Here is a 14,219-nt window from a genome sequence, read left to right as displayed (position 1 = left end):
GTCATACATCGTTTTTGCTCCTCAGCTTCTTCATTGCTACCTTCTTTTGTATTAATTGATTGTTTATAGTATATGGTTCTGATTCCTTTCTCATCTCCTTTTCTGTATGTTTTAGTTATTTTCTTAGTTGTTACCTAGAGGATTACAAATGACCTCTTAGACTTATAAATAACAACTAGTTTGCATTAATATTAACTTAATTCCCATAGTATACAAAAATTTTGCCCCTATATAGTTCCATTTTTCCCCTCTGTGGTGTTCTTATTGCATACAGATTGTATCTTTATACATTTTGTGCTTCTCAACACAAATTACAATTATTGCTTTATGTAGTTTTCTTTTAAGTTAGATAGCAGGGAAAAAAGGACTTATAAGTAAAATATACATTTACATTGTCTTTATACTTGCTCATGTAATTACCATTACTAGTGCCTTTATTCTTCCTGCTGATTCAAATTACTCTCTAGTGCCCTTTCATTATAGTTTGAGGGGTTCCCTTTACTATTTCTTGTAGGATAGGTCTTCTAGCAATTAATTCTCTTGGTCTTTGTTTATCTGAGACTGGTTTAATTTCTGCTTTATTTTCGAAACATAGCTTTGCTGGATCTACACTCTTAGTTTGCGAAACTTTTCATTTAGCACGTTGCATATGTCATCCTACTGCCTTTTGGCCTCTGATGAGAAATCAACCATCCATCTTTTTGAGGATCCCTCATATGTGAGGAATTGCTTTTCTCTCTCTACTTTCAAGATTTTCTCTTTGTCTTTAAAAGTTTGATTATGATGTGTCTGGGTGTGGATCTCTTTGAGTTTATCCCGTTGGGAATCGAGTTAGCTTTATGGATGTGTAGATTAATGTTTTTCATTAAATTGGCAAAATTTTGGTCATTACTTTTTCCAATATTCTTCTCCTTTTCCTCTTTTTCCTCTGGGATTCCCATTATGCATATGTTGGTATGCTTGGTGGAAGAAGCTATGCTGTCTGCCTAGAGAGGGTGCAAGGTGACATTTCACAGCCAAGCAGCTTGTTCCCCAACTGACTGCACTAAGAGGGCATGGCCTGGGCTGCCACATTTGCAGTGCGCAGCAGGCCTTTTGTGGGCCAGGCAGTCATGAAATTAAAGTTAAGGGCCCCCTCTTGATCATGGTGTGTATGTCATGAAAGAAGTAGTTTTTGCTGGGAGATGATGGACCATTGAACTAATGGGCTTGCTTTGTTTTCCCTCTATAGGTTCAATGTCAACAACACCATTCTTCATCCAGAGATAGTGGAATGGTAAGTATGGCCTGTGGCTGTGACACTGTTCATTGTGCTCAGCTCAGGAAGGTGAGAGACCCTGCCGTTCCTGCCCACTCCATCCCACAGAGCCCACTGGACAAGCCCAGCCCTAGAACCTCTTCTCTCAGGCTTTTCTCTTTTCTTTTTGTTTTATTTTGATTTTTAGTCGGTTTGTTTTTTTGAAAGGGCATGAGTCACTTGAATGTCAATTAAATTTCTTTTATCTTTTCCTTTATTTTCGGTCTTTTAAAGCTCCTGCTATGAATAAGCTAATCTTATGTAGCTCAATTAAAGTAGATAATGAAAACAGTAAAAATAAATATCATACAGTAATCCTGTTACCAGAAAGGTAAAACATGTTTTCCTCGCGTCACACATCTGTCTTCAGTAGTTGGTATGGTCTTATATATATTCCCTTGTTGCCTGCTTACTTTCCTTGGTAATGCCGGCAGCCCCTACATGCAGCATAGCTGGCTTCTGGTAGGTTGCAGCAGGACATACTTTCTCAGGGGGGCATCACTTCTTGAGACCCCGGAAGTGGCCCTCCAACTCTGATGTGTCACCGGTTTTCTTCCTATGCCATCAAGTTGCTCTTCGATAGCACCAAAACATTGTCTGTTACATGGCTGCACTTTTTCTGAATGCAGGAGAGGTGAGGTGGGGCCTTTACCACATAACGATGTGACTGGGAGGTGTGCGGTCTCCTCACATCTGCTCCTAAAGCCCCATCTAGTTGGGAGAGCTCACTCATCTAGTCTTGAACTTGAGAGTCCTAACCTGAAGGATGAGTGGGAGTCAGGCGGTGAGGTTGGGCGGAGTGCAGAGTCGGGGAGAGGGAGAGAATGATCCGGTCTGAGGGAACACTTGTTCAAAGGCTGGAGACAAGAGAAAGGGTAATGGCCTTGCGTGGCCAGCATAGGGCACATACTGCAGAAGTGGCTTGTGAAGGTGGTTAGAAGGTTAGACAGGCTTCAGCCATGCTGTCAGCTTAGACTTCGTCTTGAGAGGCATGGAAACCAAGGGAAATCTTCGAAAGATTTAAGCAAAGAATGGTAGGGTCAGGCTTGCATTCTAAAAGATCATTTGACCTCAGCCTGGAGACTCGACTGTAGGGCGAGAGTGGGAACAGGTTGGCAGTGAGGAGGCTGTCGTGGGGTCTAGGTGGCAGTGGAGGGGTGGTGTGAGAGTTGAGAGGTGAAGTGTCAGTCAAGGCAGTGCTCCTGAGAAGAACCTACTGTGAAAGCTGAGTGAAGGGTGGAGTTGGAGGTGACTCTAGGTTTTCGTCCTGAAGCGCTGGGTGGTATGTCATGGAGATGGGGATGGCCAGTGCTGTGCGGGATCAGGAGCTTGTTTGGGCTGTGTTGGGTTTGAGGCAGGAGCCAGTGGGAGACAGCCTGGGCCAGAGGTGAAGATCTCAGAGCTGTCAATAGGCATTGCTACAGACCCTTGGGGCAGCTGGAGGACAGGCCAGCCAGCCTGCCTGTGGTCAGCTGTGCCCATCGTGGACACAAACAGTGAGGGTAGGATCTGTGTGCTCCAAGTTCATGGCCGTCACTTGGCAGAAGAATAAATCCTGAATACTCAGGAACAGGCCAGGCCCACGTCCACTTATGCCCCCTGTGCAGTGTTTCCTCCGGGCCGCTTACACTTGGGTGCTTTGCAGGGGATGGCGAAGTGGTGTGCTTCAGCACCTCCTAGAGGATAAGCCATTAGCGCGTCACTTTGGAACAAGCACGCTTTAATTCCGGTGACATTTCCAAGGCTCTTAAGTGGATTCTGTGTTCATAATAATACTTCCCTACTTTATTAAAGCCAGCAGCAGAAAGGAGTTATTTGGCATTTGATGGCAGTAGGACTATTTTAGAAATGTCACGTTGTCCTTACTGCCTCAGGGGTGTGTTGTAATAGTGTGTGTACCAGCATCTGTAGTGACTGTAGTCATTCTCAGTGAGAACCATGGTAGTCGTGGTCATTGCCCTCCTTGAGTCACTGAAGGAAGGATTCTGGGGGGAATGGAGTGCAGATCCCTGATTTATAGGAGAGGGGGTCTTTCCATGACCTTAAATTATGACTCATTGATGCATCTTTGGGCTCCTGTGTCCTGAGTGCTTTTGCTACCATCTGTCTCTAGTCCCCATGGAGAAACGCTGCCTGGAGTAATGGAAAAATTATCTACTCAGGCAAATCCAAATTCTAATCCCAACCCGCCCCCTTGGGAAGTCACTTAGCTTTTCTGAGCTTAGGTTCTTCATCTATAAAATGGAAGTGTACTAATACATAACTCACAGTATGGACCCAAAGATTCACCAAGTGTCTTAGACTATTCACGCTGCCCTCACAATTTACCACTGACTGGGTGGCTTATAAACAACAGAAATTTATTTCTCACAGTTCCGGAAGCTGAGAAGTCCAAGATCGAGGCTGGCGTCTGGTGAGGAACCACTTCCTGGTTCACAGATGGCCATCTTCTTGCTGTGTCCTCACATGGCAGAAGGGGCAGGGAGCTCTCTGGGGTCTCTTTCATAAGGGAACTAATCTCATCCGTGAGTGCTCTGCCCTCATGATGACCTAATCACCTCCCAGAGACCCTATGTCCAAATACCAACACATCAGAGATTAGATTTCAACATCTGAATTTTGTAAGGAGACAAATATTCAGTCTGTAGCACTTAGTCTCAGTGTCTACTCCTGCAGAGTAGAAGTGGTCTCCCTTGACGGATGGCTGAAAAATTGAGTGAGAGCATAAGCGCTAATGCATCTGAATAATAATGGCTCTCACTTTTTGAGGCTTCCCATATGCAAGGTATTGTGCTAAGTACTTGACACATGCCATCTTATTTAAAAGAGGTCTTTTACTTGTTATAAGATAGATGCTCCGATTAGTCCCATGCTACTACAGTGAGGCACCGGGAGGTGATTTGCCCGAGAAAAAGTCAGGAATTGTGTCCAGGCTGATGGTGCCAGGATCTCTGTACCTCCCCTTGCAACTCCGAGGAGCACCCTGGCGGGTGGGGCAGCCTGCCTGAGTGTCAGCCTTCCTTCCACTCTGGGCCACTGGACATGCAGGGGGTTGCTCAGACCCAGCAGAATGGGTCTGGCGTGAGGCCAGGGTGTGGCAGGGCTGGGGGCCAGGAGCTGTGTGGTAAAGCGCCACCAGCGCCATGCCTCCTGTCACCTGCCGCCCACATGCAGCCCAGATCCTGGTTAGTAACTGGGCTGGGGGTTTGGGGTTCCTCAGGGAGCTCGTCTGGTGGGGGGCGGGGGGTGGGCAGTGAGCAGCCTTGCCCGGCGCTCTCCTAGCTTCCTTTCTCATTTTTGTTTGGGTGTCATTCATTTCCATTCAGCGACTGCTTTATTGTTTTCCATTCTCTCAAGCAGTGCCTTTTTGATTTCCTGTAAATTCCTCTATAATCATACTCTTCCCCACAAACATGAGATCATAACTGATAATTTCTCTGCTTGTGCTGGGTATTGCAGTTTGAATGTGGAGGTCAAAAGTTGAAACTTAATAAGAGCGGGCGCCTCACTTCCATAATTTAGGTTGTGGTTCTACTTTCCTGTTCTGCAGATGATTAAATTGATCCGAAGGTAGGGTAGGAAATAAAAGGAGATGCTTTTGTACTCTCTAATAGCTCGGTGCTTTGGATTTCAGTTAAGTACCTCTGGAAGCATCACAGGAGAGCAAGCATGTCAGCAATTGCTGTGCGCCTTCTTGGGTTTTAAGTGAGACTGTGTGAAATTGAGTCATACGCCGGTTTTAGAACTGTTAATTACACGGAGGGAAGGTGTCCTGCATGTATTAATCAGGCAGTGGGGTAGCATCTCTGTTTCAGCTCCCCTGCCTTTCTGGGCTTGGAGGTGCCGAGGTGTGTGGATGGGTCAGGGGCAGGAGCGCGCTGGTTTCCTACGTCCTTGCAATGTCCCAAATTAGAAGAGGTACGTAGACGATGACCTGGATTCTTGGTGTGTGTGTGAAAAATATCCAGGAGGGTTGCTGCCTTTGTCTCCCAACAAATGGCATTTAACTCTGAATTAATGAGAAAGCCAAGTGGAAAGTGGGGTCCTCAGCTGAGTGAGCACTTGACTTACAGTGCACCAGGAGGCAGGAGACGGGACGTGGCAGCATCGGCAGATCCTGGGCACAGAGGTGGAATTCCCGCACCTCCCCGACATGTGGCCCATGTCTGCCTGGCCCCGGTCAGGTCTCAGGCATGGTTGGCTCACAACTGTCACTTCTTCATATCTCTGGTCTCTCTGAGAAGACATTGATTGAGCCTTCTAAGGATATGTTATTCTAACCAGCTTTCTGCTGCCATTCTGGGATTTTACCCTTTGCATTATGGGTGGAAGGAAGGGTCATGGGAGTCCTGTGGTATTGCATTCCGACCCACCTCTCTCACAGAACCATCCCCCGTACATTCATCTCCAGGAGAGGTGGAATTCCTGTCCCTTCAAATGGGTTTTGTTCAACACTATGGGCTTTGATGCTTAGAGACTGATTTTAGAAACACTGCATCCTGTCTTGCTACTGTTTTCGGCAGTGGAACATTCAGATCTCAGTTAATTGATGTCTTCATCCTGGGTGTAATATCCACAGGCAGTTTTGTGACCTGTGAATATTTAAGGAGAAAAAAATCGCACCAGTGAATCTTAGCCTAGTCCAGTTTTTGTCATTTTAGGCCTCCAACAGGGACTCTGAGCCTTTGTGCTTGAGTGGCCCCCTTGGTGCGGTGATGCTCACAGCATGGCCAGCAGCCAGGGACTCTGTGGGAGCGCTCATGCCTCACACACATCAGGCACCTCCTCTTGCTGGTGGGAGGGCCTGAACCACCTTCTGTCCAGGCTCCTTAAGTGACATCAGTGTTGTCCTGTCCTGACCCTTGGTTCTCTAATGCTTCATGGGGGAAGTGGCCTTTGTCCTCTCCTGGGGATAGAACCTCACAGATGACATTTCTAACCACCACCCCACACATCCTTGGGCCAGATAAGGCTGAGCTGAGTGTCACACGAAGCATCCCTCACTCCAGAGGCGGTCGGGCCTGCAGAGGCAGGACCAGCTCGGAATCCTCTTCCTTTGCCTTTTCATGCGCAGGGGTAATGGAAATGGCCTCGTCAGATTCAGCGCAGTGAATTCTTCCTGAAGATGGGGACAAACTGTGCGGGGTGCTGGGAAGTCTTATTCTTTGCTACAGTAATCTTAAAAAAAGTTTCTGGTGCTCGTGTCATGGCGATAAGCGGGCCAGGCTAGCATGCCTGGTGCCTGGTTGAGACTTCGGGCCCAGAGTACCCAATGGATGTTTGGGTAAGCCGGCACGGGTCAGCTGGCACCCGACAGACATCTGTTTTCAGGGCCTGTAAAGCTGGGGTTAAATTGGGCCAGTCCAATGGTCGGTGAGGCTGCTTTTTCTGGAGAACTGCTTTTATGGGATAATTTGGCCTCGTTCAATTTGATTTATTTTTTAATATGACTAAATAAATCCTGAGTAAATCAGCTAGAGGCCTAGTTTGTCATCTTCCCAAAAGTAAAATTGGAAAAGAAAGTAGGATCCTGGTCCTTGACCGCCGAAAATACTTTTCATCTCTGAAGGGAAGAGTGTGGTTGGGCGCCAAGCCTCTTTCTCCTTGGGCTGATTGTGCGCTTTTCCCGGGTCATCTCCTGATCCAGGGTGCTCAGGCCACAGGGAGGAGGCCAAGTGGAGACCCTGTGGGGTGGGCTCCTGCGGGGTGAGATCTCGGGACCACCTCTTCCCACCTCCGTGGCTGGGGCAGTGCAGTGGTGATGGAGCTTGTACCGCTGAGGCCTGTGGAGGCTGCGCCCTGCCCTGCCCAGGGCGTGGCAGGCTGAGCGGCCTCCACGCTGTCCTGGTGAACTCCCCCAGGACGCCGCCTTTTCTTTTTGAAATGAGGCCATTATTTCTCCTTGTTGGAAGCAGGGTGTTTCCAGCCTGGGTCCAGTGCCCAAATACTGCTTCTATTCCACAGTTAACTGTGTGTCCGCTTTGGGCCAGGCACTGTTCTGGCCCTGAGACCCTGCCCTCCCGGGCTATGACTTCGGAGGAGACTTAGGTGAAAAAGAGATTACAAGTGTGGTAGCTTAGTGAGGATTCCTTTAAACTGCCCAGGGAACACAGAGAGGGGCCTTAGCCAGGTGGCGGGGATGCTGGGAGCAAGTGCCAGGCAGAGGAGTCTCCACTGGGAGTGAATGGGGTGGGGCCCGCAGAGCCTTGGGAGCCACCTTAAAGACTTGACTTCATCCCAAGGACATCGAGAGGCCACTCACGGAAGGTTTTGAGCAAGGAAAAGCTAGGTCAGATTTGCACTTCCTCAAGATCCCCTGCACTGTTAGGTAGCAGACAGACCTGAGGCTCAGAGGCCACAAGAAGCAGGAGGGGTTGACCAGGCTGGAAGGACCGGCGTCTGGACAGAGAGAAGCAGGGCGTGAGAGAGGTTGTGGAGGCGGAGTCATAGTCCTTGGTCATCAGTCGGATGTAGGGGCAGCGGACAGGCCAGAGGGAGGTGTCTGGGATGATGCCCCGTTTGTTTTAAGGGGCATGGCAGAGCTGTGGTTTGGGAGCGGGGTGTGCGGACAGGCAGGAGTTTCTGTCACACTGAGCTGGAGGTGCCTGGGGGACCTGCAGGTGGAAGTGCACCTGAGAGGCCTGTACCAGAGCCGGGGTTTGGGGGCAGAGGCCGAGGCGAGGCGGAGGGGCAGAGGTTGGAGGACCTCTCAGGGAGGCAGCAAGGAGGCAGCAGGCAGTGCCAGAGGAGGCAGGGCTCCCCGCGCCTCATCCTCAGCAGGTCACCTGATGCCTCCGCATTTGGCAGCTGGGGTCATCACCTCATGTTGGTGAGAGGGCAGGTGGCAGAGCAGTGGGGGCTGAAGGGCGAAGAGGAGAGGGGATGGGGGGAGGAGACGGGGAAGGTGCTCTCCCTCCTCTCCCAAGGCAAGGACTATCTTGCTTTCTTCTCCGGAAATGTGGCTGGGTAGTGGAGGATAAGGCTTGGCTAGAGGAGGAGGAGGAGGAGGTAAGTGAGCGGTCATGGAGCTTCCGTTGATAGGGGCCAGAGGGATGGAGGAGGTTGGAGCTGGGATCTGAACTCAGATGTATGTGTGTGTTGGTAGGACTGAGCCTCATCAGGAAGAGGGCACCCCTTCCCTTGTAGGGGGAGAGAGAGGGGAGCATGAGGAGGAGCCAAGGCTTGAGAGTTTGGAGAACAGGTGAGAGTGCTCTTACCTGGCTTCCGTTCTCTGAGTGGATGAGTTCATTCATCTGCTGAGAAGAGGAGGCGGGCACCGAAGCGGGGAGGGGAGAGATCTTAGGAAGGTGGAGAAAGTCGGGGATAGGCCTCCCACATGCCTCCCTGTAACTCATGGCAGAATTGGGGCTTTACCAGGAGCCGTGTGCCCATCACACAACTGCAGGATTTCTCCGCAGCCCCTTGGCCCACATACAGGTATGGGCTCTGGTTTGACCCTCGTGGCTTTTGGTTAAGCCTGTGTGGATAGATGGGCACAGAACCTCGAGGTCTAAAATATTGGCAAGAGTGGCGGCAGGAAGGATGGACCAGAGAGCTAAGCCGAATAGACGGGCAGAGGGCAGAGGCAAACAGCCCGGGTCTGTTCCCACCTGTGTTGTCACTCTGGTCTTCACTGCGATTGAGAAGAGAGGCCACTGCCCACTTGCCAGTTCCTTGGGCTGGTGCCAAGCAGGGCCGCAGTGGGGAGTGAAGCCTCAGGGCCTGCTAGATTATCCTGCGAGTGGATTGGGACCTCAGGAGCCTGATCTGCTTATCTGTGTCCCACCCATAGCTCTGGATCCTCACCCTGTAGACAGCACAGGAATAAGCTTTCTGTTCCCCAGGTGGGGCTGCTCCCAGCACCTGATGCAGAATCTGAGGCATCTTTAGGATCATAAAGAGCAAACTGTTAGGCTTCGGGGTCTGCCCCTCTGGAGAGAAAACATGTTCATTTGAGAAAAGTCTCAGTGGGATTGGGGGTTTGCGTTTTCCATATTCCCCAGAAGATTTTACAGTCTTAAGAAGGCATCACTGTGCTGCAAGATGCCTTCCTCACTTCCTGGTGACAAATGGCTGGCTGTCCCAGCTGGATGGCACCATGGAGACGGTGTGAGTCAGTGGCTCAGGCTGCTTCTGTGAAGTCCCGAGGGTTTGCTGCCTCTGATGGAGGTGGGAGCGCCCTCCCTGCCAGCAGCCTCTCCCGCTGGGGCCGGCAATCAGGCTTCAGGGTGGACCGTGGCCGGATGAGAGGCGCTCTGGGCGGAGGGGCAGGTGCTGCTCTGCCATCAGACACCCCGGCTCTGCTGATCCGGAGCATGCTTAAGTGTGTTCCCTTTGAGAGAGGGAGAGGTGGCCATGTGGGAGCTTTGGTGAAGATGGGTCACCTTTTATAAGGGTGCAGAGCTGGCCATGAAGGTTGGCTGAGGACTCTGTGCTCTTAATGACTGGGCATGGCTATAACCCGGAGTTGCTTATTTGAAATGGTGTAGGTAGAAAATGAATATTTATTTAACTTCTCTTTGTGATTCTTACTTGGGGATGAGATTGATTGCAGGGACCAGAAACCTGACCAAATTTGGGCATGAGTTTATTGTGAGGACCCCAGGAGCCCAGTCGCAGGAAGTGCAGTGGCTCTCCAAAGGTCAGCAGGGCCTCCTAGTGGCACCACTTAAACCCCTCTCTTCCTGCTGTTTCTCTCTTGTCTGCTCCTTGTCTCTTGCTTCTCTCTGCAGACCGGCTATTTCCACATTTATTCCTGCACTCAGGCTGTAACTGGCTACACCATGTAGCACCCTGTTCCCACCCCCACCCCTGTCTCAGGCAGGGGTTTGAGTGACATGGTATTCCTGGGCTGCCCGGTGGGCAGGTGGGTGAGGATAGGGAGGAAGCCCTGGGAGGGCAGGTGGGTGAGGATAGACAGAGCCCTGGGAGGCAGCCTACTTAAGATTCAGGCCCAACAGCCTCGTCGGGTAGATTTTATCCCCATTTTATGGGTGAGGAAACCAAGTCTCAGTGAGGCCAGGTGTATCTAGCTGCAGAACCTGGGCTTCTTCCACCACCCACAGAGGCTTCCAGACCTTGTGACTGGAGCTAGCCTGCACGCCTGAGGCAAGCGTTAGGTCAGGGCGGGCAGTGTTTAGTGCAGCTTTCACTCCTGGGGCTTCATGGCCCACTCTGCCATCGCTACTTGCCCAGGCAGCCCATCAGCAGCCTGGCTGGGCATGACCTGGCCCTATGCTCCTTCCTTCCCAAGCTACGCAGGTGTGGCAGCCCCGGGGTCTCCTTAAACAGGTCCAGCTGGCTCCTGCTAGAGGTCACTGACTTGCCGCTTTATTTTTCTATTCCCTGAAGCCGGGTCTTTAAGACGGACATGGAGCTGGAAGTTTTGCGCTACGCCAATAAGATCTCCAGTGAGGCCCATCGGGAGGTAAGCAGGGCCCCGGCTGTTCTGGCTGGGTTGGTCGAGCAGCATTGCTCCGTGTGGGGCAACAGGGCAGCATTGAGAAGGACGAGCTCAGGGCACCTCCAGGCTTCAGCGCCGTGCCAGCAAGCAGCAAGTGTCGCGTCAGGCCAGACACGCGGTGATGGCTCTTTTCTGTCCTCCAGTGGGGACAGGGAAAGGACGCAGAGGTTCTTAAGGCGCCCACCCTTCAGGGAGTTTCCTAGCCAGAAGTCCCCACTTGGCGGGAAGGCGGGGCTTTCCTTCCTGGCCTTCTGGTAGTCCCAGGTCCTTTGAAAGAATCTTTTGTTCTTACCCATGATTCAAGCACATTACTGTCCTCCTTTTTTCTGAAACTGTATTCACACGGTTATTTCTCCAGCCTCCCCGCTTCATCTGAGGAGCGAGAGCAACTAAGGAAGTGTGTTTCTTGAAAGCCGGTCAAGGTGACCGGGATAGTCCAGTGCCCGCCTGGTGACAGTAACAGCTTTGTGTCAGGAGACAGACAGCGGTCCCTTGTGGGCAACAGAATCTCTCCTATGAGTTCCTTTTCTCTGTTTTATGGACGTTAAACAAAGGAAACCTTTTAGAATAGTCACCATAGCCTCTGAGCACTAAGCATTCACGGACACTTTGGCTAAATCTTAACGGCCCGCAGCCGCCCGAGCCGCAGTTCTGTGCTGGGCGTTTGTCGGCTTCCGAGTGGAAGTGCTCCAGCGTGGTTTAAATAAACTCTACGGCTTTTGGGACTTTGAAAAAGTTCTAATTTGTCACATTTCTGTGCCACTGTGTGCACATTTCATTTTTTTTTTAGAAAGAGATTCTTCCGAAAAAATGTTATATATTATCAGGCCATGCTACTTAGCTCCTTAATACAAATGTCTTTACTTAATATCCATCCTCCAGGTAATGAAGGCTGTAAAAGTGGGAATGAAAGAATATGAGATGGAAAGGTAAGCTTCTGTGTTTCTCTGGGTAAAGATTAAAACGTAAAAGCAATAATTTATGTCCCCTGAGCTACTAGTAACAGATGGGGCGCCTCAGTGACGTGCACAGATTGAGTGGGTTATGAGCAGGGCTTCGGCACCATGGGCAAAGGATTTTTCCTGCAACTCTGTCCACCTTGCTGGCTCTTGGCAGAGCGTTTGATGGTAATGGTCTTTGATTACTTTTCAGGCTGGTTTAGTGCCCCATTATTCCCCTCTTTGGACTTTGTGCAATTTGCAGGGAACTTTACGGAAGAGCTGCTATTGTGACTCTGAAAGGCACTAGTAAAACAGCTTGCCATTTTTATGTGTAAACACTGCCATTATGTCTGCTGTGCTTGGACAATTGGGTCTTGGGATGGTTAAGCGGCTCACGGAGTGTTTTGGAGAGGACCATTGGCCTTGGGCTCCAATTAGGCCTGCAGTGAGCCAGGGCTACCGGGTGCTTCCTGGGGCTGCCCAGCTGTGACGAGTGTGCCCTGGCCAGCCCCTCATCCCTCCTCCCGGACCTGGAGGTCAGCATGCTGCTGCCCGTGGTGTGAGGAAGCCCCAGCGGTTCCACATTCCACCCATGTCCTGGGTCACTGCCACAGACCACACCACCTGGAGGCCCCCCTGGGAGAGGACAGAAGAGGCTGCTGTCTCTCCCCAGTGACACACAAAGAAATCCACAGTTTGTCTCTGCCCCCAAGTTCCTGGCACAGAGCTTCTAAAACCCTCAGAATTTTCCAAGTGACTGAAGTGAGAATCTGTTGTTATTCACAATAAGCCCCTCTCAGCCACACCTGAGTTTATGCTAATGAGGGCCTCCTGGGGAAGGGGGAGGGGCAGATGGGGCAGCTTGCCTGGAGGGTGGTAACTTTCAGCCCCACCCCCAGCCCCCAGGGAGAGGAGAGGGGCTGCGTTCTGACCCACGATTCAGTCAATTGTTCCTAGAAATGGAACCTCTCTAAAAACCTTACACTGCATGGTTTGGAGGGCTTCAGGTTGGTGAGCACGTCGAGGTGCTGGGGGGGGGGGGGCACACCTGGAGAGGGTGTCCAGCTCCGTGCCCTTCCCGCATCATACCTTGTCCTGTGCATCTTTTCCATCTGGCTCATCCCGAGTTATTATCTTTCATAATAAAATGGTTACAGTAAACGCTTCCCTGAGTTCTGCGAGCCATCCTAGCAAATTATCAGACCCAAAGAGGGGTCATGGGCACCCCCAATTTATAGAAGAGAGGCACGGACTTGTGATTGGTGTCTGGAGTGGGGACAGTCTCGTGGGACTGAGCCCTTAACCTGTGGGGTCTGTGGTAACTACAGCAATTAGTGCTAGAATTAAATTGTAGGACACCCAGTTGTTCCACGGAGAATCAGAGACCTGGTGGTATAGAAAACCCACCAAGTATCAGAAGTGTGAGTACAGAAAAAAGAGTTTTACCTTTTACTTTCACCTACCCCCCCCCCACCGCACCCCCATCCTGGGCCGCCCTTTCCTACCAGGCCTGAAGAGCTTTGTGTTGCCTCCTCTTGCCCACCTTGTAGGGCCCACGTCCCCCTGGGGCACCCTCAGGGCCTGCTCTGCTTCCACATCCCCCTCCCAGCCCTTCTGGCCTGTCCACCGTCAGTGTGGGCCGAGTGTGAGGAGCAGATGCAGTCAGCGTGGGCATTTACGTTCACCGCCACGTGGCTTGGAGATGGATGTGTTTTCAAAGTCTAGCCCTGAAAGGGGCCTGAACTTGAGAGCCTCTGTATTTCTCTCCTGTCACCCTGGGTGGTAAGAGGTTAACACGCCATTGCCTGGTGTTCCAAGAGGGACAAATGTTTCGTACAAGGAGCCAAGAGGATGGTGAAGGGCATGTGGAGTCGGCTCAGCCTTTGCCTCCACGCAGTCTCTGATGCAGCAGTATTAAGGATTCCCAGTGCCCCTGCGCCATCAAGGATCTGGGACAGGACGAGTTCTGTGGGGCTACCCGGGAGGTGGGCGGGGCAGGGCCCCTGAGATCGATACTGCCCCAGAAACTGTTCTCACCTGAATTGGCCCGTAGTGACCCACAGCTGATGCCTCAGGTAAAAATAACCCAGAAATTGGAGCAGGACTAGCTTGCCCCAGCGTGGAACCCTGCCGTCCGCTGCGTGCTGGCGGCTCTGAGCCCTGTGCTGCAGGGCGCCCGGCTCTGAAGGTGACTCACAGGAGGCGCCCGAGCTGTCCTCCCAGCCGTGTCCCAGAGCCTGACCGTGTTACAGGTGGACAGGCCTGTGCGCGAGCTCTGGGTCAGGGGCCAGGACCCTCAGAATACTTCCCCCAGCTCCTTACCCCTTACCCACCCAAGGTAATGGCAGTCTTTTTATTTTTATTTTTCCTTTTAATGGCAAATTTCAAATACTCCCTCCCCCACCCCCCATAGAGTAAAGAACCTCAAAGACCCCATCAGGGTTTGTTTAGTTTTGTATCATTGTAGTATTTAAGACCAAATACTATCGCAGCTGTCATATCATCTCACCTGTAAGTA

General features: G+C 51.1%; 1 protein-coding gene across 1 annotated transcript in view; it reads left to right on the top strand.

The window, feature by feature from the left end:
- Positions 1-14,219, top strand: part of PEPD (peptidase D) — a 112,231-nt gene that overhangs the window by 36,956 nt on the left and 61,056 nt on the right. The window contains exons 7-9 of the mRNA XM_036231574.1: positions 1,232-1,276; positions 10,649-10,724; positions 11,643-11,689. Coding sequence (XP_036087467.1) covers positions 1,232-1,276; positions 10,649-10,724; positions 11,643-11,689 — 168 coding nt within the window. The remainder of the gene's footprint in view (positions 1-1,231; positions 1,277-10,648; positions 10,725-11,642; positions 11,690-14,219) is intronic.

Source organism: Rousettus aegyptiacus, unplaced genomic scaffold (assembly GCF_014176215.1).
Source record: "Rousettus aegyptiacus isolate mRouAeg1 unplaced genomic scaffold, mRouAeg1.p scaffold_m13_p_14, whole genome shotgun sequence".
Taxonomy (NCBI): Eukaryota; Metazoa; Chordata; class Mammalia; order Chiroptera; family Pteropodidae; genus Rousettus; species Rousettus aegyptiacus.
This window is presented reverse-complemented; position numbering and strand designations above follow the sequence as displayed.